General features: G+C 38.1%; 1 protein-coding gene across 1 annotated transcript in view; it reads right to left on the bottom strand.

Moving 5' to 3' along the window:
* LOC124789671 (lipid droplet-regulating VLDL assembly factor AUP1-like) overlaps positions 1-26201 on the bottom strand; it is a 104953-nt gene that overhangs the window by 48023 nt on the left and 30729 nt on the right. Inside the window, exons 4-6 of the mRNA XM_047257106.1 lie at positions 22110-22267; positions 13252-13404; positions 7012-7132 (exon numbers count right to left, since the gene is read on the bottom strand). Of these exons, the coding sequence (XP_047113062.1) occupies positions 7012-7132; positions 13252-13404; positions 22110-22267 (432 nt within the window). The remainder of the gene's footprint in view (positions 1-7011; positions 7133-13251; positions 13405-22109; positions 22268-26201) is intronic.

Genomic DNA, 26201 nt, shown 5'->3' on the forward strand with positions numbered 1-26201 from the left:
CTGATCCATTTCATGCACCATGGGGTTTCAGTACCATGGCTTACTAATTTATGTGGTATGTACCTCTCAATTGCTGTTGACACTATTTCTTTGAATCCAAATCACATCTGGTCTATGTTTACACAGATGGGAAGAAATGAAAACTGTCTCTTAGAATGGTGTTAAGTGAATTTTTATCTGCTTTTTTAAATAGATGTATTTTGTGTTTACTTTTGATGAGTTTGGATGTTAAGGTATTCAGTCTTGCTGCAACAGCCTGGTGGCCACTAATCCCTGTATCCACCACGGTGCACACTATTTGCTCTTATTCGTCGCTGAGAGGTCAAGTATGTTTTCACAACCATTTACACTTAAAGTGGGCTTTTGAACTAACTGTTCAAAATAATTTTCTGAGAAAGCTTTTGGGACAATTTCGGATGACGTTTTACGCCTAGTCCAGCTTTATACATGTATTTTTCCCGACATATCAAGGGTAGATTAATGTGGCCACCAACTATAATTGTGTGAGTGGGTACCCATTCGAAAAAAGATAAGTTTTCTTTGAACTGTTCAGCAAGTTCACCTGGGTGAGGGGGGTCAGTGAAATAAACCAACTACTAATTTATCCTGGTTGTCATGTATAACCTCAACCCTTTCAAATTCACAGGGTGTAAGTATTTCAATTTCACCACAAGGTTAACTACTTCTGATGACAATAAATGCTTCACCACGAATTGTATTTAATCTATCCTTTCTGAACACAATTAGGTCTTCTGTAAAAATTTCGACTGAACTTATTTCTAGCTTTAGCCAGTTTTCTGTACCTGCAATGATTCGAGCTTCAGTGCTTTCTGTTAACACTAGGAGCTCTGCTTCTTTCCCAGTTCAGCTACAGCAATTTACAACTACAATATAGATTGCTGCTTGGCATATCTTCCTGCATTTGTGGTGCACCCTTTTAGACAAATAACCCTGAGTTAATAACAAGCATCAAAACAGATACAGGGATTAATGAACACAGGGTTGTCATAGTGATATTGAATATTGTAACCCCCAAATCCTCCAAAAATAAACAAAAATATACCTATTCAAAAAAGCAGATAAAAATTCAATTGACACCTTCCTGAGAGACAATCTCCACTTCTTCCTAATTAATAATATAAGCGAAGACCAGATGTGGCTTGAATTCAAAGAAGTAGTATTAGCAGCAAATGAGAGAGTGATACCAAATAAATTAACAAACGATGGAGCTGCTCCTCCTTGGTACACAAACAGGTCAGAACACTGTTGCAGAAACAACAAAACAAACATGCCACATTTAAACAGACGCAAAATCACCAAGATTGGCGGTCTTTTACAGAAGCTCGAAATGTAGCACGGGCTTCAATGCGAGATGCTTATAACAATTTCCACAATGAAACTTTGCCTCAGAATCTGGCAAAAAATCCAAAGAGATTCTGGTTGTATGTGATGTACGTTACTGGCAAGAAACAAACAATGCCTTCTCTGCACAATAGCAATGGAGATACTATCGAATACAGTGCTGCCAAAGCAGAGTTACTAAACACAGCCTTCCGAAATGCCTTCACAAAAGAAGGCAAAGTAAATATTCCCGAATTCAAATCAAGAACAGCTGCCAACATGAGTAACGTACAAGTAAATATCCTCGGAGTAGTGAAGCAACTTAAATCGCTTAATAAAAGCAAGGCTTTTGGTCCAGACTGTACACAAATTAGGTTCCTTTCAGAGTATGGTGATGCATTAGTTCTGCACTTAATCATATACAACCATTCACTTGACCAAAGATCCATACCCAAAGACTGGAAAGCTGCACAGGTCACACCAATATTCAAGAAAAAGTAGTAGGAGTAATCCACTTAATTACAGGCCCATATCATTAACGTCAATATGCAGCAGGATTTTGGAACATATATTGTGTTCAAACATTATGAATTGCCTACAACTAGCTATTTATTCGCATGAAGTGTTGAGTGCTACTGACAACGGATTTCAGATCTATTCCATATTTATGGATTTCAGGAAGGCTTTTGACACTGTACCACAAAAGCAGCTTGTAGTGAAATTGCTTGTTAATGGAATATTGTCTCAATTATGTGACTGGATTTGTGATTTCCTGTCAGAGAAGTCACAGTTCGTAGTAACTGATGGAGCATCATTGAGTTAAACAAAGGTGATTTCTGGTGTCCCCCAAGGTAGTGTTATAGGCCATTTGCTGTTCCTTATCTATATAAATGATTTGGGAGACAATCTGAGCAGCCATCTTAGGTTGTTTGCAGATGACACTGTTGTTTATCAACTACTAAAGTCAACAGAAGATCAAAACAAATTGCAAAACAATTCAAAAAAGATACCTGAATGGTGCGAGAATTGGCAGTTGACCCTAAATAATGAAGTTTGAGGTCATCCACATGAGTGCTAAAAGGAATTCATTTAACTTCTGTTACACGTTATATCAGTCAAATCTAAAGACCGTAAATTCAACTAAATACCTAGAAATTACAATTATGAACAACTTAAGCTGGAAGGAACACACAGAAAATGTTGTGGGGAAGGCTAACCAAAGACTGAGTTTTATTGGCAGCACTCTTAGAAAATGTAACAAAAGTCTACTAAGGAGACTGCCTACACCAAACTTGTCCGTCCTCTTTTAGATTACTGCTGCGCGGTGTGGGATCCTTACCAGAGAGGACTGATGGAGTACACCGAAAAAGTTCAAAGGAGGGCACCACATTTTGTATTATTACGAAATATGGGAGGGTGTGTCACTGTAATTAGACAGGATTTAGGCTGGACATCATTAAAAGAAAGGCATTTTTCGTTGTGTCGGAATCTTCTCATGAAATTCCAATCACTAACTTTCTTCTCCGAATGCAAAAATATTTTGTTGACACCGACTTACATAGGGAGAAATGATCACCACGATAAAATAAGAGAAATCAGAGCTCGTACGGAAAGATATAGGTGTTCGTTCCTTCCACAAACTATACAAGATTGAAATAATAGAGAACTGTGAAGGTGGTTTGATGAGCCCTCTGCCTGACACTTAAATGTGATTTGCAGAGTATCCATGTAGATGTAGATAGATGTAGACTGATAACACATCTGTAGTTTCCCCAAGATGCTTTAACCTAAAAAGTTGCCCAGTCCCCTCCACACAGCCTCTGCTACCCACGTAGCTGCTTCCTGTGTGTACATCTTTAATTATATGAAGTCTACACTGATAGGATATTCATGCTTCAGAAGAGGGCAGTTAGAATACTTGCTAATAACAGCAAATGCCAATTCTGAAGGATTACTTCATCAAGTATAATTTACTGACTGTGTGCTCATTGTATGTTCTTAAGACAATTATGACTGTAAAAGAGGATGAAGAAATAAGTGTAATGAAGTGAGACATTCATAACTAAAATACGTGAACCTGGTGCGATTACCATAGGATGTCGAGTAATAAGGGAGCTATAGATCACAGTGTACTTGTAGCTGGAAGACAATTCTGTACATTTAGTTTTTACAGATCCATCATATAGATGTGGACGCAAGTGTGTGGCTGATCAGCAACTTGTAGAAAAAGGCCACCAACAGCTGTAGTTCTTCCTAAAATGAAGTGTCAAAACTAGTTGCTTAAATAATAAAAGGAAGAGTTACAGCTGTCGGTATCCTTTTTCTACAAGAATTCTGTAACAGGTTGACAAATAATATAAGGCAACTCTATGGAAATCTTTTTAATGATAATCTGAAACAGTTGCTAACTAAACGACATTTATGACCAAAGATTTCTGATCACTTGTCAGTATTATTACATTTGTAGATATTTCGTTACATTAGTGGTGATAACTGTTTATATAATAGTATATAATGTGCTACTTACATGTATTCGTTATATTTATGGCATGGTAACATAAATGTACAAAAATAATGTTCAAGACTGAAATTATTACAGTGGAATCCCTATTTTACATTTTTGTCAGGTCCTGACTTAAAAACTGTGAAACTGAGAAAAACGCAGAATCAAAGGAGATGTTAAAACCCCCAAAATACGAGCAAAAACAAATGCATAAAATCTGTCTCAATGATGAGAATTAAATGTACAATAAAATGCTTATATAATAATTTGTGGTAAAATCACAGATTTGTAACAGCAAACAAAAACTCTTTTTACTGAACGTGGTAGCTGGGTACAAAGTAACCGAGCTATTTTACGATGTGCTACGACAACCAATTACACCTCAAACCATGCTTCTTTGAGACATCTTTCCTTCATGTTCAACCAGGAAAAAGCAAAAATTGATGAACGTGGCGAATTAAACTGAAAATTGTGACGTACAGTGAGAGGCATCAGAATCTAACATAGGGTGGTGTGTGTTTTCCTTCTGTAGCCAATGGCAGTTTAATTGGGCCGAGTAGACTTCAAGCTGCATATATATATAAGCTTGAAACATGGGAACATCTATCCCTAGCCAGTATAGATTAAAGGAATCAATGTTTCAGGACAACTACTGCATATCACCTCTGCACAGTGCAAGTGTACATTTATATGTCGCATTGTGTCATCTGTTGTATAGAGTTGTTTTCTCTTGCTGTATTAAGTTTTCCTGGGGGAAGAAAAATTGCAGTGAACGAGGCAGCAGACTGTCAAGTTTTTACCATTGAACCAAGCTGACGGGCTGTTTGTGAAATATATGAAGCAAGCAGTACAAGAACAGCAATAAAACAAGACACTCTGCAGAACACTGCTGCTACATTTGGTAGAATACTGAGAAACCAAAATAAGGTCATTTGTCATAACTTGCTTCAAAACATGAAATAAGTACTCAAGGCTCTGGAATGAATCTCCTACTGACAAAACATTAAGACTAACAGTGTATCTGGTTGACATTGCTTTCCTTAAATTTCTATTTTTTTTTAAGAAAATGTGAAACCAAATTCAACATCATTAGATGATATCCACGTGAAATTACAGAAACTAAAGCTGTCTTCCATATACAATTCCTATATGTAGCAAGTTTTTCCCCACCAGTTGTTTTATAGTATGTTTTCCATCACCAAAGTCAACAATTATATGCAAACCAACAAATCTATTTCTTACAACAACTAATACAATTTTATCAACCAGTACCAACTACTGTACAAACTCTCCAACAAAATAATATAGTAATTTCAAAACCAATTACAAAATTCTTTAATAAATGCAACCTTATTCTGTAAAACTACAAAACAATGAGATATGCTAATGAGCTTCAGATCACAAGTCACATAAATAAATACATAATGAACAAATGAGGACAACGTCTTTCATTGTGTTTGCGTGAACCTTCGAATATTAATAATGCAGCAAGCAGCACATATTACAGTTTCCTCATCTCTAGACATGGTGTGGCAGACAACACGAAAACAATGCAATAAATAGCATTGCAGATAATGCAAATACACTGAGATATGTTTACTGCAAGTGAAGACAGAAACAAAGACAAGAAACAATGTTGGAAACAGATGGGAAACAATGAAGAAAATAATGTTTCCAATACAAACATGTTTCCAGTGGCATTGTGAACGCAACTTCAAACCACTTTTTGCAGTTGTGACGTCACTAGTGGGCTTTTGACTGTCAACTCTGGCGAGCGCTCGTGAACAACCCCTGCATGAGCTTTGTGTATTTCAATCATTCATTTCTTTCATAGTGTGTGATATGTGCACAGTGTGCCATTTCAAAACAATGGTATATTAAAAGTATATCACAAATACCTCACACTTATTATTAAAAGTCAATTAATAAAAAATTAATGATGTAATGCTTCAAGAGATTTTATGATAATTAATGCACAATACTAAATTCTGACGAAAAATCTGTACTGTAATGAATAAAACCATGATTACATGACTTAAGAGGTTACAGATTTTTAACTCAGTGCATGACAATATCTTTTTTCAACTTAGCATTGTTATCACATTCACTGCTTTCATAATACAGTACTTTCTGCAATATTCAATGTTGTTAAACATTACTGTTTGGTTAGAGAAAGAAGGATGAAATAAATATTTATCTGTTTATTTATGAATATGTGGTGATTTCTGAGTATGTGGTTGGGAAGGAACATAAAGAGAACAGCTTTAATTGCTGGAAGTGAAATGAGCCATATTATTCCTTGTCACAAATATTTTGCACAAACATATTTCCCTGAAGAGTGGTGGCTACAACAGATTCTCCTGTCACTAACACATCGATAAAAAACAACTTGTAATGATTGGAAGATCATTCCTTGTCACCTTCACAGTGCCACCATGTTATGATTACACCAGTTCCTGCAAAAAATAGTGTGAAATGTACTCAACCCCTCATCATTGCACGGTGAAGCTAAATGTTGCAAGTTGTGTTAGTAATGAAAATAGTGGATTACGTCAGCATTTCCTCTCTCATGTCTCCCCTCTCTACAACAGCCTAAAATATTCCCTTAACTCTGCCAGCACCCATGGTGCAAATCATCTGTCTGTTGTGCCACTTATAACTCATTTTGTCATATCAAATGTCAGTAGGAAGAAAACAGGACGAAGTCAAGTGATACATCAAGTAAGAACTGAGAATCGAGTAATTGTTACTAGCAAGGAACATAAAAATGGAATTTTTAGCATTTACCTCACGAGTTTTTCACAGTGGCTTTGAATTTATGATGTATAATTGCAAAAAACGTAAAATCAGAGAATGTATATTCGAAGTTCTACTGCGTGTACAAATAAAGATTTTTTTTATCATCATCATCATCTCTATCTCTCTATTATATTTCCCTTTGTCATAAATATTTACTTCTCTATATTTCTAGTATGTTAGAAGTTCATGAAATACTAATATTTCACAAGACAATTTTGTGAAATATCAAGAGAATGTTAACAACTATGTAGGTTCACTTCAGAACAAAACTTTTATGTAATCTCTAAAGTACATAAATTAGTTTGAATTTTCTAATGGACGATTTTAGTATCCATTTACAATCACAACCAACAGAGGCAAACATTTACCTTATCTGCTGCAGTGCAAGTTGTGGCTGAAAGACCTAGTGCAGCTGCAATTTCTGTCTGCAAGCGCTTGGCAAAGGCAGAGTCGTCCTCATCCTCTTCACGCCTCATCACAGGAAGAAATCTGAATAAGATATACAATTCATCACCTAATATGACAATTACATAATTACCACGTGATTTTCTAAATGGAAGAAATTTGCGCAGAAGTGTGAATAGTTACTATCAAAGGCCATCACTCATGTGGCAAGAGTTACTTAGATTTTAAAAATTTCCAGCTCTATACGTCAGTTATTCATGCAACTAATGTTTCCATATGCAATCTGTTTAATGCCAAACAACATAAGGTGTTACTATAAAACTACTAACACTGAAGTGGGACATTGTTGCTTTTCTTTTTATATCTTTGATTAAAACAATCCTTACACTAGCAGTCAGTACACATAGAGGGGCATTGGTCTTCCTCATGCAGAACCACTATTTTCTCAGCTGTCCCATTATTTCTATCTGGACATTCCTTCACTACCATCTGTATAAATTAGTATTTCAGAATGATCATAGTGCAATATCAAGTGTGTGTGTGCAAGTGCGAATATGCGTGCGCACATTTGCCTATATATTTTGCACCAGAATTTGTCATTATCACAATAAAATGAAATCAGCACATTGATGATCTAATTCTAAAACTACTGTTTGGCCTGCGTTCCACTTAAAACCTTTGTCACTGTGTTGTCCAGCAATCATAAATTCAAAGCTGGCATATATTACAGACAAATATTGTCAAGCATTCAAAGAAAAATGTATGAAACGTTTGTTCTGCAAATGTTTTGTAAATATAAAGTAATGCAGGGCTCTCTTTAAGAACATTAACATTATAACAATACTGTGTCATTATGATCATAAAGGCATTTATGGGTAACAGTTCCCAATGAAATATGAAGCAGACAACTATAACACCATTCACACACAGACTTTGTATCCTGTTTTCAGCTGCATGGAGGAGGTATACACTCAAGTGCAAATGCATTTAAGGAGGTGGCAGCAGATGTAACACAAGAGTCACTAACACACCAGGAATAAAAAATTAAAGAAAAAACATTAGCAGTGATTCCTTGTGGACATCTTAATATTCAGAACCTGTGATCATATACACTACTTTTGTAACAGAAATAGAATGTTCCTAATAAAAATAAAGCAATAACCTGACAGTAAATATATCATTATTTTCCTCTGATAATCCCATATATTCATATAAATATATTAAATAACTAAGACATATTTTAACTATAAATAAAGATACGCTAATATCATATAAGCAGACTACTATTAATGAGAGAGTGAAGTTAGCATAACATACAAGCAGTCTAGTAGCAGCTTCAGTCTGCAATGTGAATTGTGGACCAATGACCCAACTCATCACACGCCACACAGCCATACACTCATAGATATAATAGCAACAAAGTGACCAGATAAAATAGTTCGCACCAATCAGACATCTGCTCCGGGACTCTCTGCTCATGACGTGATATTCTTAAATTGCTCAATGTATACTACCAAAGAAAAATCTCACCTGGTAACCTACAGAAACCTAAAAAATGTTAACCATGATGCTCTTCAAAAGGATTGCTCAGACATCCCTTGGCATGATATAAGCAATGAACCGACTTTAGACGGAAAAATTCGGGAATTATGTCACAAAATTATTGCACTGTATGATAAACATGCTCCCCAATGCACTGTCAAGGTAAAGAGAGCTCCCGCTCCGTGGCTCACCGCTGCATTACACCAGTTAATGAATAAATGTGATGCTGCACATAGGGCCTTCAAGCGTAACCCAACTCCCGAGGTGTACGAAGCTTATAGGAAACTCCGAAACAGAACCAAGAAAAGCAAGAGGAATGCCAAAATCAGACATTCCCACTCTGTCGTATGCAGCATATCAAAACCTGCTGCACTGTGGAAAAAGCTGCACAGTTTTGGTATAGGGAAGTGAAGATCTGACGCTGTTTATCAAGCGTCTGCAGAAGAATTATACAATTTCTTCTCAACAGCTGTAAACTGCCTGATTAAGAATGTCATAGACAGTATTATTCCAGTTATCACAGACATCTTCAACCTGTCTCTTGTTAGTAGTACATATCCTACTGAGTGGAAGCAAAGTTTAATTCAACCTATACCCAAGACTGACAACCCTAAGTCGCCAGGTGACTACAGGCCGATCAGCATACTACCTTCAATATCTAAAGCCCTAGAATACATCGTCCATGAACAGCTGACGGATTACCTCAAAACTCATAACATCCATGACAAATATCCATCAGGCTTTCACAAGCACCATAGTACAGCAACTGCATTAATCAAAGTAACTGATGACATTAAACATGCTATGAACAGATGTGAAGCTACCATCCTAACACTGCTTGACTTTAGCAAGGCTTTTGATACAGTTGACTTTGATATATTACTAATTAAATGAAACAGCTGAATTTCTCAAACAGTGCAATACACTGGTTCGACAGCTACCTCAAAAACAGAAGTCAACAAGTCATTTGTGGGTCGGAAAAGTCATAATGGAAAAACGTGTGCTCTGGAGTTCCCCAAGGCTCTGTCCTTGGTCCATTACTCTTCTCACTGTACATTAATGATATTTCTTCAGTGATTCACTCCTGCAACTACCATCTATATGCCGACGACACCCAACTGTACGTAAGTGCAAGCCCCCAGAACATTGCTGACACAGTAGCGAGTATAAACGCAGATCTTTGCTCTGTTTCTCGATGGGCACAGAACCTAGGTCTGAAACTAAACCCCAAGAAATCCCAGGTCATACTTATATCTCATCCAAAGTTAATTAGCCGGTACTTTCGCGAAACAGTCCCTCAAATACTCCTCAATGGTACCCAACTACCATACCAAAAAACAGTAGGAGACCTTGGAATAATCTTGGATGAACACCTAAACTGGGAAGAACAAACAGTCACAGCTTGCCGGAAATCGCTCTCCTCCCTACATGCAATTCAAAAATTTAGAAAAATATTTCCAACCCATGTTAAACAAAAATTAGTCCAAACACTAGTCTTGCCTAATCTTTACTACAGTGATGTAGTTCAACACGGCACAAATAGTGAAAATTCGAGATGCCTCGAGCTAGTGATGAATGCTTGCGTTAGGTACGTGTGCAATATACGGTTGTATGATCATATCAGTCCTTCATACTCCCAGCTAGGTTGGATACGCCCACATAAGGCACGCGATCTCCACACGATGTGCTTACTTCATCGATTTCTTAGCCACTGGTGCCCTCAATACTTATCTTCTCACATTAAACACCTATCATCATTCCACAACCGCAAAACCAGATCGGATATGTCTAGCATCTTGGCTGTACCTTTACATAACACAAAATCTTCTCCGTGTCATTCTCCATCTCAGCCATACGACTATGGAACGCACTCCCCTGTGATCTGCGTCTTGTCCAGAACCACTCAACATTCAAGAGGGAACTCAAAACTTACATATTAGGGACGGTATAGCCACCATTGTTGTGCCCCTCTCATCTCTTTCTTTCTCCTCTCCATCATAGCTTTGAATTTTACCATTCTATTTCTCTTCCTCTAACCTATCTACCTCTTCTATATCTCTTTCACCCCACTCTATCGTCTTATGTCTCTGCTCGATGAGAATAACTCACAAGCTTTAACATAATGAGAAAAGTCCCAACTAGCAATAGGACTGACATTCATAAAAGAAAAATATGTTTACTTTCATATACATAGTCATTACTATTATTATTATTACAATTGATTGTTATAATTATTCTTGATTGTTATAATTATTTTTTGATTGCTATAATTATCATTGTACTACTGATATAATCTCTATTTTTTTTCTTTAACATTAATACTGTAAAACACATTATATGTCCTTAATGTTCTGTAGAAACTGTAATTCGTTCAATCTGAGTATGCCTGGTTAGGTGTAAGAGAGGGCCTGAAGGCCATAATCTTGCCAGGTAAAATAAATGCATAAATAAATAAATAAATAAATAAAGTCTACATAAATAAGTGAATCAAAATCAATTCATTACATCAGTCACCATTCAGATGGACTGATTGCCAACATAACGAAGAGACTGTATGAGAATTACTTGATGGGAACTGAATGTAGTTACTACAATTAATTAGAATTTTCTTGGAGTGTGGTGTCATAGTCAGTTGATACCTCACAGGGGGTAATCGTTCTGTGTGCAGAGGTTGGCATTAGAGGTTTCGCAGTTGTCCGACAGTGCCAGTGACAGTGATCAGAATTACCCAACCACTGGCCACATGACTGTCACGCCCCCTGAGCTGAGGCATCACCAATCACCTGGACATGAGATCGCCTGACTACAGCTCTAGCCAGTTCCTGCCAAGTAGCTCCAGTTAGCAGCAGACGAGGACTGTCACGGTGCAGTCGCAACTTTCTCTACAAAAGTAGTACATAAAAACTGGCCTCAGGACTTATGTTAATTTGTGTATTATGAACAGTTAAATTTTTTAACTTATACTGGATTTCCCAAGGACTTGTATACACAGTTCGATAAGGATGCTCTATATCAAAGTTACGTATAGTACAAAACTGCTCTCCGTGGTGGTGTTTTCTCATTCTTTTGATTTCTGCCTTAGAAGCCATGCAATGTCCTGACAGAGCAAGAGTACTCTTTGCAATGAGATATTACCTGGCCACTTCTTGGAGTTTCAATCCTATAATTCTCCTTCTCTTCTTTTCTTTACAAAAACAAAGAAATGCATTTGACTGATCCTTCAAGCAAAATACATTGTTTGAAGCATGAATTATTTTATGAAATCATAACTAAATAGATAGTTCCATCTTGCTTATCAAACAAATAATTGTGACAATATAAATTACATTGATGATATCAGTTTTCTCACTAAATGAGATAAACAAAAGCTTAAAATAAGTCTAGTGGAAGCTACTTCCAACTGACTGACTTCTTTCTTACATTTTCACTTATATCTGAAGTTCGAAACCAAGTTCAACAACTCTGGAAACAACAACAAAAAAAGGAAAACTGACAGAATCAGTTGAATTATTAGAGCTTTCGTAGCTTCTGACTGCAATGTTTTCTTGTCAAATATTTCCACAAACAGCAGTATCTGAATTTTACCAATAAAATCTCTTGTATCAATATTCTTAATGGTAAGTGATCTACCTGAATTATCATCACTTAATCGTTCTCCAGTATCATATACTACAAATAAAGATTACAGGATAACTTGTTAACAAGGAAGATTTACTTGTCCTTTTCCCTAACTGATCAAATGTATTCCTTTTTGCAAGTACAAAGTGTGAGTTTAAATAAAACAGTAAGACGTGTACCTAAGGTAATACAACATACAGGGTGACAATTATTGAACTATATGAAATAAAATTTTCATAACCGTTGAATGGTTTGCATTAGGACATTCAAACTGCATGGTTGGCCATGGGGCATGATGGAAATTACTACGCCCACTTTCATTTGGATGAGTTTGTCTGTAAGCCAAATTAGTGCATTTGGGGGACTGAGAATCCTCATTTCGTGACCGAGAAGTCTCTTCACCCTCAACGGGTAACTGTGGTGTGCAATGTCCAGTAACAGAATAATCAGTGCAATATTCCTTGATGGCACAGTGACTAGCAAAAGGTATGTGAAGGTTCTGGAAGATGATTTCATCCCCATTATCCAAAGTGACCTAATTTTGAAAAGATGTGGTTCGCACAAGATGGAGCTTGGCCCCATCAAAGCAGGAGAGTGTTTGATGTCCTGGAGGAGCACTTTCGGGAACACATTCTGGCTCTGCGGTACCCGGGGCCACTGGCATGGGCCTCGACTGGCCGCCACATTCTCTGGATCTGAACACATGTGATTACTTTTGTGGGGCTATTTGAAAAACAAGATGTACTGCAAGAACCACAAAGCCATTGTTCAGCTGAAAACAGCCCTTCAGGAGGCCACTGACAGCATCGAAGTTCCGACACTTCAGCGGGTATTGCAGAATTTCGATATTCGTCTGTGCCACATCATTGCTAATGATGGCAGGCATATCAAACATGGCATAAACTAGCCTTAAATATCTGTAGTGATGTTTACATGTGGAATAAAGTGTATGCACCCTGTAGTTTGTAACTAATTTACATTTTTTTCATATAGTTCAATAATTGTCACCCTGTATATGTCATCACTTGAAGCTGCATACTAACATGAGTGTATACATTGTGTAAGGCGTAAAGAGAAACCAGAAGAGATCTGCCCATGTGGAAGATGACAGCAATGTGGGTGCCACATCTGCAAATGCTGGCCGCTTGATTTTCACAGCAACTGGCTGCACAGCACTGAATTCACATGGAGCAAATCTGAAAAAAAAAAAAAAATTCAGTCTAGCAATATCTAAAAATGAATACATACAACACTATTCCAGCAGTAAGTTACAGAAACTGCAGACAGTGTTTCACTAAATAAATGCTCCTTCAGAAAGTGGCTAGTCTGTCATATTGTACAGAAACACACACACACACACACACACACACACACACACACACACAGAGAGAGAGAGAGAGAGAGAGAGAGAGAGAGAGAGAGAGAGAGAGAGAGAGAGAGAGAGAGAGAGGTGAAGGAGATTCCGAGAGAGGGGGTGGGGGGAATTAATAATAACAATAACAATAATAATAATAATAATCTACACCAACTGCACAGCAGGAATGACAAAGTTCAAGAGTGACAGTGTTTGCAGCAACTTCAATGTAAATATCAATGTATTCAGTTTCATTGTATTCAGCTATCAGCAAACAAGAGCCTTGTTTCATTAAACCTGAACTAAGTTGTCTATTTTGTCTGCTCCTCACTCATTATCCTCACAGAAACATCTATGATACTAAACTATGGTAAACAAGCAGGAGCTACATTTAAGTCATTATCTGCTATGAAGCCAGGTTGCATCAGCCAAGTATGTTAAGCAAATACACTGAAGAGGAAACCGGTACGCCTGCCTAATATCACGTAGGGCCCCCACACGAGCAAGCCAGAGTATCTCAACAGGATGTGGCATGGACTTTACTAATGTCTGAAGTAGTGCTGGAGGGAATTGACAACATGAATCCTGCAGTGCTGTCCATAAATCCATAAGAGCACGAGCTGGTGGAGATCTCTTCTGAACAGCTTGTAGCAAGGCATGACAGTATGTTCAATAACGATCAAGGGTACACTAGTGGGCCATTGACCAACAGTCCATATCGATTATGTTTCATTGAATGGTTCATGTGCTGACACTTGTTGATGGCCCAGCATTGAAATCTGCAGTAATTTGTGGAAGGGTTGCACTTCTGTTACGTTGAACAATTCTCTTCAGTCGTTGTTGGTCCTGTTCTTGCAGAATCTTTTTCCGGCCATGCGAAGTCAGAGATTTGATATTTTACCGGATTCCTGGTATTCACGGTACATTCATGAAATGGTCGTATGGGAAAATCTCCACTTCATAGCTACCTCGGAGATGCCGTGTCCCATCACTTGGGCACGAACTATAACACCAAGTTCCAACTCACTCAAATCTCGATAATTTGCCATTGCAGCAGCAGTCACTGATCTAACAATTGTGCCAGACACTTGTTGTCTTACATAGGCATTGCCAACTGCAGTGCCATATTCTGCCTGTTTACATATCTCTGTATTTAAATACACATGCCTATCCAATTTTCTATGGCACTTCAGTGTACTTTCTATATTTTTCAACCCTCTTACATCCAGAATTTCACATATCTTTCCAGCATGTCTGCCCACTGCAAGTATCCAAGTTTCCCCTCTTCCTTTTTAATGTGATCCCTGGTGCTTGATTGCTTCATAAATTCAAGATCTCAGCCATATCCTTAGTTTTAGGAAGACATACCCTCTACAGTCTCATGGTTAGCATTGCAAGACTTCACACATTTGAATACTGATGACCACTTAAACCAAGAATAATAGGAACTTCCGGAAATAATAGAAATTTGTGACACCACATTCTTTTCAGTAATGTTTTAAGGGGAGTACATATGACAGAACTGGTCAAAAAGTGACATTTTCGGATTATTATCTCTTATTAATATTTGATCTCTCCTGAATAATTTGATGCATTATTTGTCGAAAAATTCCAATTGGAAGTGTAGTTTTTATCATTTCAAAGTTAATCGTGCGTGTGAAAAATTATCTGGTCGTTCTGCACTGACTTGCCTAAGTATCTCTCTCTTGAACTATTCAATCTATAAGGCCGTGATTTTCAGCTATTTATTCCTTGAAATCATGTTAATGTTCATGTTAAGAGGTTGGATGCGCTGTGTAAACAGAAATGGCGGTATAGCACACGCATTTTGTTTATTTACTTTGTGGTTGTCGTGTTTCATAAGTTTTGAACTGGAAACATAGTGGTTTGGTGGTTTATTATATGCTCTTATACCTCTTTTCAACATGACTAAAAGAAATGATTGTTTTAAGAAGTGACATTTCCATGGAAATCAGCATATCACAAAATCTGAATCCAGTGTTGATCCTGAAATAGATATTTCACAGACCTGTGAAAAGGACACACCTACTACTGCTTCGAAGAGGAAACTTGGAGACCATGAGGATTTATTTATTGACAAAGATCAAAATAGTTTAGGTTATGTTCTTTTAGATTTGAGTGTGTTAGGATAAGTTTTGCAAGATGCTGTGTCATGCAAGGTTTGTGGTGGGCAAATTAGCATCTCTGAGGACTCATCTGCAAGGACTGGACTGGCTAACAAACTGAATATTCAGTGCGAAGTTTGCAGGCTCTCGACATCATTTTGGACTTCTGGAAAGTGCAAGTATGACTTGTTTGAGAGCAATGTTAGATTCCTGTGTGGAATGAGGTGCATTGGGAAAGGATTGACTGCAGCTGAAGTATTATGTGCAATGCTGAACTTGCCAAACCCACCAACCAGATCAAGTAAGTACACAGAAGTAATTGGTGAATGTGTCAAATCTGTTGCTGTTGCTTCTATGAAAGCTACTGCTAAAGAAGCAGTAGAATTAAATAACACAACAGACTTATCTGTGGCAGTTGATGGCACATGGCAGAAGAGAGGTCACACACAAAAAAAAAAAAATGCAGTTGCCACTGCCACTAGTGTTGACACAGGTAAAGTTTTAGACATTGAAGTGCTAACTAAATACTGTCATCAGTGTAAATCAGTTGATGAAACACGTGAAAGCCATAAAACAAATTGTGCTAAGAATTATGAGGGAACTAGTGGGGGTATGGAGGCTATTGCAGTTGTTTCTATGTTCAGACGTTCACAACAGGAGAGAGGTGTGTGTTACACTGAATACTTGGGGGACGGTGATTCAAAAGCTTACAAATAAGTAGTGGAAAGCCAACCTTATGGTAATAAGCAGATTGTTAAGATTGAATGTGTGGGCCACATTCAAAAACGGATGGGAACAAGTCTCCAAAAATTGAAGCAGACAAAAGGAAAAAAAGAAGTTATCAGATGGGAAGACTCTAAATGGTAAAGGAAGACTTACAGACAAAAACATTGATGAACTCTCCAGCATTATTATGGAATGGCAATAAGAAACAATACATATGACCTACAAGGGATGAAATGAGCATTGTGGGCTACATTCCTCCACAAATCTTCCACTGATGATACACCTATACATGGTCTTTGTCCACCTGGTTTTGATTCATTGTGCAAGTACCGCAAAGCTCAGGCAGCAGGTACCAAGGAACAATTTAGGCACAAAAATAGCATACCATCTGCAGTGATGGAAGCTATTAAACCAATATACAGGGTGTTACAAAAAGGTACGGCCAAACTTTCAGGAAACATTCCTCCGGAAACGCTTACTTTCCATGTTAGAGCTCATTTTATTACTTCTCTTCAAATCAAATTAATCATGGAATGGAAACACACAGCAACACAACGTACCAGCGTGACTTCAAACACTTTGTTACAGGAAATGTTCAAAATGTCCTCCGTTAGCAAGGATACATGCATCCACCCTCCGTCGCATGGAATCCCTGATGCGCTGATGCAGCCCTGCAGAATGGCCTATTGTATCACAGCCGTCCACAATACGAGCACAAAGAGTCTCTACATTTGGTACCGGGGTTGCGTAGACAAGAGCTTTCAAATGCCCCCATATATGAAAGTCAAGAGGGTTGAAGTCAGGTGAGCGTGGAGGCCATGGAATTGGTCCGCCTCTACCAATCCCTCGGTCACCGAATCTGTTGTTGAGAGGCCATACGAACACTTCGACTGAAATGTGCACGAGCTCCATCGTGCATGAACCACATCATGTGTCGTACTTGTAAAGGCACACGTTCTAGCAGCACAGGTAGAGTATCCCGTATGAAATCATGATAATGTGCTCCATTGAGTGGAGGTGAAAGAACATGGGGCCCAATCAAGACATCACCAACAACACCTGCCCAAACGTTCATAGAAAATCTGTGTTCATGACGTGATTGCACAATTGCGTGCGGATTTACAATTTGATCGCGTTGGAATGAAGCCTCATCCGTAAAGAGAACATTTGCACTGAAATGAGGATTGACACATTGTTGGATGAACCATTCGCAGAAGTGTACCCGTGGAGGCCAATCAGCTGCTGATAGTGCCTGCACACGCTGTACATGGTACGGAAACAACTGGTTCTCCCGTAGTACTCTCCATACAGTGACATGGTCAACGTTACCTTGTACAGCAGCAACTTCTCTGACGCTGACATTAGGGTTATCGTCAACTGTACGAAGAATTGTCTCGTCCATTGCAGTTGTCCTCGTCGTTCTACGTCTTCCCCAGTCGCGAGTCATAGGCTGGAATGTTCCGCGCTCCCTAAGATGCCGATCAATTGCTTCGAACATCTTCCTGTCGGGACACCTTCGTTCTGGAAATCTGTCTCGATACAAACGTACCGCGCCACAGCTATTGCCCCGTGCTAATCCATACATCAAATGGGCATCTGCCAACTCTGCATTTGTAAACACTGCACTGACTGCAAAACCATGTTCGTGATGAACACTAACCTGTTGATGCTAGGTACTGATGTGCTTGCATGTCAACACAAGCACTAAAGTCAACATTACCTTCCTTCAATTGGGCCAACTGGCGGTGAATCGAGGAAGTACAGTACATACTGACGAAACTAAAATGAGCTCTAACATGGAAATTAAGCGTTTCTGGACACATGTCCACATAACATCTTTTCTTTATTTGTGTGTAAGGAATGTTACCTGAAAGTTTGGCCGTACCTTTTTGTAACACCCTGTATAGAGAATTATCTCGTCCTGACCTCCTTTCCAAATTTCTCCATGGTCGAACACAAAACCTGAATGAGTCTTTCAATAATGTAATTTGGACCCGCATACCAAAAAATGTCTTTGTAGGAAGGAAAACTCTAAGCCTGGGTGTTTGTGATGCTATGATAACATTTAATGATGGTATAAAGGGAAGAATTGGGGTACTAGAGGAACTTGGTATCACTCCAGGCGCCAACACACTGCAAGCCTTTCAGCGAATGGATCGACTTACGATCATGAAAGCCCAGCGTGCAGCAGAGGAAATGACTAAAGAAGCAAGAGGCAGGAAAAGAAGGGAGCTTCTAGGTTTGCAGGATAGTCAATAGCAGGATCCAGATAATGCTAATTATGGGCCTGGCTGTTTCTAGAAGCTGGCATGCCTCCATGTGTAAGTTAATATCAAATAAAATGTTTGAACTTGATTTGCTGAAAATACATTTTTAAAATTATTTGACCCATTATCTCAGGAACTATTGCAGATACACATCTCTAATTTTACACTATGTTACCACTTAGTATACTGCAGCTACTGAACCTCCCAAAACATCTCTACCTCTAACAGTTTTTTACTTACTGAAGAAAAATTGGACTTTTAAAAGAAAATATTGAACAACATTTTTAAAAAAATCATAACTAGCTAATTATTTCTCTGTGCATTTTGATTCTGGTTCAGTAATCAGAAAAGGAGTGATACTATACATCCCAAAAATTTCAGATCTCTATCTGTCAAAGGTTCTGAGATAATGGGTCATCAATATTGCAAATTTAACACTGTGGGTATAGGACGTATGTACTCCCCTTAAATAAATTTCAGCAATAAATTATACAATTCATGTTTTCCAAATCTTTATGTTATGAACTGGTGCACTTTCTAAAATTTTATATCTATAAAAATTGGTACACAACATAATAATAATAATAATAATAATAATTTTGCATATTTCTGTGAATTAATCTTGTGCTAAGAAAATTAGTTATCACATAGATGTTGTCATGAAAAAAAAAAAAAAAAAAAAAAAAAAAAAAAAAAAAAAAAAAAAAAAAAAAAAGAAGTTCTCTTTGTGGAGTGTTGGAATGGTATTAAGAATCAATAATGTGAAATAAACCAGTAAATATTGAGATTGAAGAAAAGTTTCTGGACTATGAATTAGAAAAATCGTATTTGTTTTTCACCCACAGACAATAAAGAAATGAGCTTCGTATCATGAACAATTACACAGATGAGTGCATCATTTTCACATAACTTTATTATGAACTTAATGAAATTTCTATATTTCTGATAATGTTATAGAAGTATTATAGTAGCAGTGTTCATTGCTAGAAGAGTACATATTTTTAACTACATAACTGCAAAAGTGTTCATATCATAAGGGAGCAAAGGAAAGGAAGACATTATACCATCTCTGATTTTTACGCAGTGGAAAGGTATGACACCAATCTGTCTCACAAGGACTACTGAGAACTTGCTTGAATAAAATATGCACCAATAATGATATATAAGTCAGCAAAGTTGTCTGCTCAAGCTACAGCTTTCTCAATCTTGTTTATGTACCTCAACTGTTTGCTGAATTGTTAACTTCACTACGTGAATCATTTAATATACACACAGTTCTTTCACATGGGATTACACATTGGACAGTGTGAGAAGAAATTAACACCTTTGTTTATGTTTGCCTGTATTTACCACATTTCACAACTGCTATCTTATTTTTATATCAATCGTATTTATATTTGAGCCCATTTTTTTTCCCTAACAGTTAATGATTTGTAACTTATGTTTTGTCCCATGCATTGCATGTATGAGTGCCAATTAAACATCTACCTAGTCTGGAGATGTTTACGAAATTTTCAATGGAATAAATAATACAACAAATTTGTTTAAAATCTTCGATTTTCTTGCCAAGTAAATCTGCAGTGAACCCACAACATTTCAGAAGGCATATTTTGGCTGAGTAATAGATTCTTGCAGTCCATCTTATACAATCATCAGCGATATTGGATATTCACATCCTTGCAAAGGCCATACTGTAACCATTTAATTTCTACACTGGCCCTGTGTTAACATGACCAGCCTGCACTTGCTGTCCACTGCTGCATCACAAGTCCAGAATGCTGATGTCAATCCCATCTTATAGCTTCCAAAGAAGGATGTCAAATGGTAATGAGTGCCCAGTCCCTACTCCAATTAAGAAGATTCAATTGTACTCTTATTTCAATTGCCACCTTTATAATACTGTCTCATCGGACAGTTAATAGACATCTTTTCAAAACCTGAACTGTGCACCCCCCATTAAGCTGGGCTCAGTGTGTACTGATTTGGCAAAGCCTTACATTGCATGTATGTTCAGTATAATGCAGCGATGGGTCTGTCCAACACTTTTAAGGAATTCACTATACTTCAGATGTTAGAAAAGCCTAGGTTATCCTTCATACTACCCAAAATATTTATCAAATTCTACAAGCGACCAACTGATAGGCTTCATTCATTTCTTGTTTGGAGCTCTGCCATTTCAGTGTATGGTAGAAAGCCAAGTTGATCTTCTTCTTTGCTCTTGTTTCTGAGTGTTGGTGTGCTTAGTGCCTTCTTCCTCTTCCTCTTTCAGCCACTGGAAGCAAAGATATTTTGCAGATGATGCAGCTCAATATGGTATGTTGTCCTACCAAACAGTCCTCATTCTGTATATAAGTGACATCAAACAAAAAAATTACTGCAGTGGGTGATGGCACAGCTCTTTACTAGCAGATATAGGCTGGTATGAAAGTTTTCTGTGTACTCCACATTACAGAGTCAGGTCTCTTTGACAAATGGACATCCAGATGTGGAAAACAACTGTTCTTCTCAACCTCCAAGTTGAATTTGATATTTCTGTGAGTGGTACTTGCGTGGTTCCTACCAAACGTGTCTACACACCTGTAGATGTGCTTTGCTTTATGTGGCACTGTTTTTGGTGTGATTTCTTCAAATTCCTCAAGTAGACGACTGCCACAATAGGTGATAGAGGCAAGCACAATTGAAACACCAACAACTTGCTCATAACAGTCATCATGTAAGAATATATCATTAAGTGGTGAAAAACCAAGCTTAAGATGTGGTATTCAAAATGTTGCTCCAGTAAAGACTGTTTTATTTTTCTTATGATGTCCACAAACTGTAGTGACCTTCTAATATGGTGACTGCAGTGGCCCACATGATCATCTGGCATGGTGGCCTTCTGTGGTTTCAGTTCACATGTCTGTGATCTAAGGATACACCCACCTGGTGTACCTGTGGTTGAGTTGGGTTGTTTGGGGAAGGAGACCAGACAGCGAGGTCATCAGTCTCATTGGATTAGGCAAGGAAGGGGAAGGAAGTCGGCCCTTTCAAAGGAACCATCCCGGCATTTGCCTGGAGTGATTTAGGGAAATCACGGAAAACCTAAAACAGGATGGCTGGACACGGGATTGAACCGTCGTCCTCCCGAATGCGAGTCCAGTGTCTAACCACTGCGCCACCTCGCTCGGTGTGTACCTGTGGATGACCCTGCAGGCGAGCTGGTGTGGTGCCTGTTGTTTCATTTGCTTCATGGTATCTTACAGCAATCCACAGTAGTCCAGGAGTGTAGAAGTCTTCCTTGCAACAGTAGATATTGGATCCCTTTCAATTTTGCAATTTGCCTTCTGAAAAGCCCCAAACACACTGTGGATTGACACAGCAAGAAACCCGAGCAGATTTTATTGCCTTCACGTACCAAGAGAACCTTTATTTGCATAACATTTGCTTACTTTAGCAATCCTTTAGTTCCACTAGTTGTGGTTCCCTCTGGGAGGAGGAGGACAGCACCAGAGCCAGAGTCTGAATCCTGGTGCCTTTCATCCACCAAGTCATCCTTAATACCAAGGAGGTCATTTACCCATAAAGGAAGACCCCAGTCTTTTGGTTTCTGAAACCAAAACATAATATGCACCACAGGTTCTGCAGACTGCAACAAAAGATGTCTTACAAAAATATTAATATTTACAAAACAATACATATTATAGTAATACACTAACAGAAAAACTGGATCTGCACAATATTTGTAATAATTAATAAATCACTGATGTACCCAATTTCAAATCTCCCCAGATGAAGTCAGCCACTCATGAAGGAAAGGTAGGTTAGAGTTACCATACTTACTCGAATCTAAGCCGCACTCGAATCTAAGTCGCACCTGAAAAATGAGATTCGAAATAAAGGAAAAAAAAAATTTCCCTACTCTAAGCCGCACCTGAAATTTGAGAGTCGAAATTCAATGGGAGAGAAAAGTTTTAGGCCGCACCTCCAAATCAAAACAAAGTTGGTCCATTGTAATATGAGACACAATTTAGGTCGAATGAATGACGATACAGCTACAGTAGCTTGGTTCGAGTCGTAAGCTTAGCAGTTAAGTTTTACCAGGTAGCCATTGCTATGCGTCAGGTGCTCCATCCATATTTATATGGGTACCCTTTCTTTTTCACGTGCTTCGTCTGGTTCGAATCGATTGCTTATTTTGCTTTGATCTGATAAGTGCAGTTTTCTTTGTTATAGGTGTTTACGTCACTCTAAGCTGAAAATGCATTACTGTACTGTGTCATGCATTGTTAGTCGCATTCTGATAGTGCGTGTTTACAGCCTGTCGCCGCTCGCAGCATGCCTTGCTTTTGTGCACGCTACCAATTAAAAAAAAGAAAGAGGAATCGTCTTATTAGCGAAACAATGGCAAGAGACTGCTATTTGTTGTTACTTACACTGCTGCTTTATTTGATAATGATCAACAAGAACCAAATAATAGACTGCGTATGATAGAACATGTTCTGAACGAGAGTTAGACGAAAATTTTTCTCCGTTTGAAAATCGTTCCAGATGCCTCTTTAGTACATTACATTCTGCACAGAAATGAGAGTTGGCGCAAATGGCTCTGAGCACTATGGGACTTAACATCTGTGGTCATCAGTCCCCTAGAACTTAGAACTACTTAAACCTAACTAACCTAAGGACAGCACACACATCCATGCCCGAGGCAGGATTCGAACCTGCGACAGTAGGGGTCGCGCGGTTCCAGACTGTAGCGCCTAGAACCGCTCGGCCACTCCGGCCGGCTGAAATGAGAGTCATATAAACATGGCATGATATGTATATTCTTCCGCGTTTGCTGTTGTCTCACTCTAGTTTCGTAGTTTATTAGGCAGACAGGATTTAAATGAGATAGCAGCAAACACGAAAGAATACATGGCAAAATGTTTACATTCATTATTATTATGGTGAAGACAATACTGCATGTGATTCACAATTTATAAAAGTTCCTATTAGCAACCATCTCTTCTCACAGGTAGGAAAAAATTCAGAACGCAGAGTTGGCCATTTTGACAAACATCCCAAACAGTCTTGCCAGTCGGATTTTCGTAGTGCATTGAAATGCTGCTACATTCGAAGATGAACAATATGGAATTTGTATTTACTTCGTTGGATAATGTATGAAAATGCAGTGGTCGAAACTCAAGGCGGAGAAAAAAAAAAAAAAGCTCGTCTTCCACCTTTTTTTAAATTTATTTACTGACACAAAGGTTTCGGTGCCAGTATTTATCTTTGTGCCTACAAAGCATGCCTGTGTAGCGCTACATATACTCGACGGCAGAAGTTAGTTATGGCGGCATCTACCAACATTTTTCAGAACTTCCGCTTGCTTTGCACTCGATTCTAAGCCGCAGGCAGTTTTTGGATTACAAAAACTGGAAAAAAAGTGTGGCTTAGATTCGAGTAAATATGGTACTGTAAATATACAGTTTACATCAGTGTCAGATATAGAGCACAAGACTGAATTGGGTAGGGTGGTGGGGAAGTCAGCCATGACGCTGTTTAAAGGACCATTCTGACATTCATTTTACGAAAGTGGAAACCATACAGACACCATACAAGGCAGGTTGGACAGGATGTGAATCCCACTACTCCCAGACTCAAAAGCAATCTCTCCTGAAAGTAAACATGCAAACAGTAATATGAGGCAAGAGCAAGCAGCTACATTTAAGTAATTCTTACATTGTCACCTATAGGAAATGTATGCACTTGACCAAATTTTAACATTTTACATGACTGGTCACAAGTCAGATATGAGAGAAAATGACAAAATTACGTTAGCAAATGTTTGAAGAAAGACAGTATAAACTGATCAGCTTATAGGGCCATTACAGTACATATCCCATTGAACAACATTAATTTGGTGCAATCTGATGGCAAAAAGACTCAGTGAATGTTACAGACAGAATTATTACACACTTTCATTGCCAGCTACTTTCAAGGCAAGAGGGATTTACTCTACATAGTCAACAAGTGCAATAAAAATGGAATTTTGTTAAAAATAAATATGAAACAAATGACTTCTAGCAGTACAACTGAGATGACTACAATGACAGCAGGTCTTCACAATACATGTACCACAGTCTCACAAATTGTTTTTCCTTGTTGTTCTTAATGTCAGGTGTTACGTACAATTTAAGTTGTTCACCTGGCATGTGCAGCACCTCCCAACCAAAGGAGATAACATTGAGATCCTTTCATAGTAGTACTTTAATGGTCTTTTATTTCATTATCTAAACCCCTTGAAAATGCTGAATAAACATGACTGTGTAGGTAATCTGAATGACCAAAAGACTAACTTTTCACCACCATTCAGATCACAAACATATTCTGTTAAAAGTTTATGAGAGGGCATTCATGCACTTAGCATCATGCACTTACCTCAAATGAGAATTCCATGAATGATAGTGGGTATTGGCATGGTGATGTAAAAACCAATTTTGAACAACCAATGACATACTGATAACATAAGTTTCTAAGGCAATAAAAGTAACTACTGGTTTCTAATGTAATGGAGACTCTGAAGTACAACTGCTCAAATTGCAGGCATGCTATACTTATGGGGGAAACAGTCCATTTATTGGGTCAAAATATAAGTAGCTATACAGGTAACAAACACAGTGTATGGATGATCAATACTAATCTCTAGCCATCACAATTCTGGAAATACGAATTTCAAGTTTACTCATGCCACTTGAAGTAAATGGAACCAACTTACCACAGAATAAAGACATTGGACTATGTTACACATTAGCCCATTACCACAACCATAATAATTACGTATTTCAAATTAAATCATTAATAACTATTTCATCGACAAGCAATAAAAAAGTACTATGTAGGTCTACACCAGTAACTGGAGTGTTGATATGAGGAAGAATGGCAGAAAGTATGTCTATGCTATGTGACCAGTTTGTATTTTTTGGTATGTAGATGTAATTATGTTAGCAGTTTCCCCCTACCATCCTCCAACTAGCAGTTGCAAATCTGACCTAGTGATACACTGCCAACATCAACATCATCTCTATTCCATAAACGAAGGGTGAGACTGAAAGTAGTGAAACCTTTAGACCATTCTATTTGCCCCATGCACTTGACTTGCATCGTGTTTGAATAGTCCCAGACATATTTCGCAACACTACCAAATAAATTCTTTCAACAACTTTCCAAATTTAAATCCAGAAGAAATATAGTACAATTATTAGAAAGATTAGGTATGTTGCAGTTTAGAGTAAATCTGCTTTATTAGAATATTTAATAGCATAGTGTGCAAAGGTATAAAACAGTTTGAGAATACACAGTGAGAATCAATACAAGGTGCCACGGCGTCAGGGATGGCATTCAATGTCCATTGCGGCTTGTTTGAGGTGGAGTGCCAGATGATTCTGTCTTGTCTGTAGTTGGTGTGTCAGGCAATTTTCTCATACCAGTGTATGCAGTGCTGAACACAGGTTCCAGGCGGTCAAACTTAAACATTCTGCCACTTTTACTGAAGACCAGAT

The sequence above is a fragment of the Schistocerca piceifrons genome, chromosome 3 (genome assembly GCF_021461385.2).
Source record: "Schistocerca piceifrons isolate TAMUIC-IGC-003096 chromosome 3, iqSchPice1.1, whole genome shotgun sequence".
Classification (NCBI taxonomy): domain Eukaryota; kingdom Metazoa; phylum Arthropoda; class Insecta; order Orthoptera; family Acrididae; genus Schistocerca; species Schistocerca piceifrons.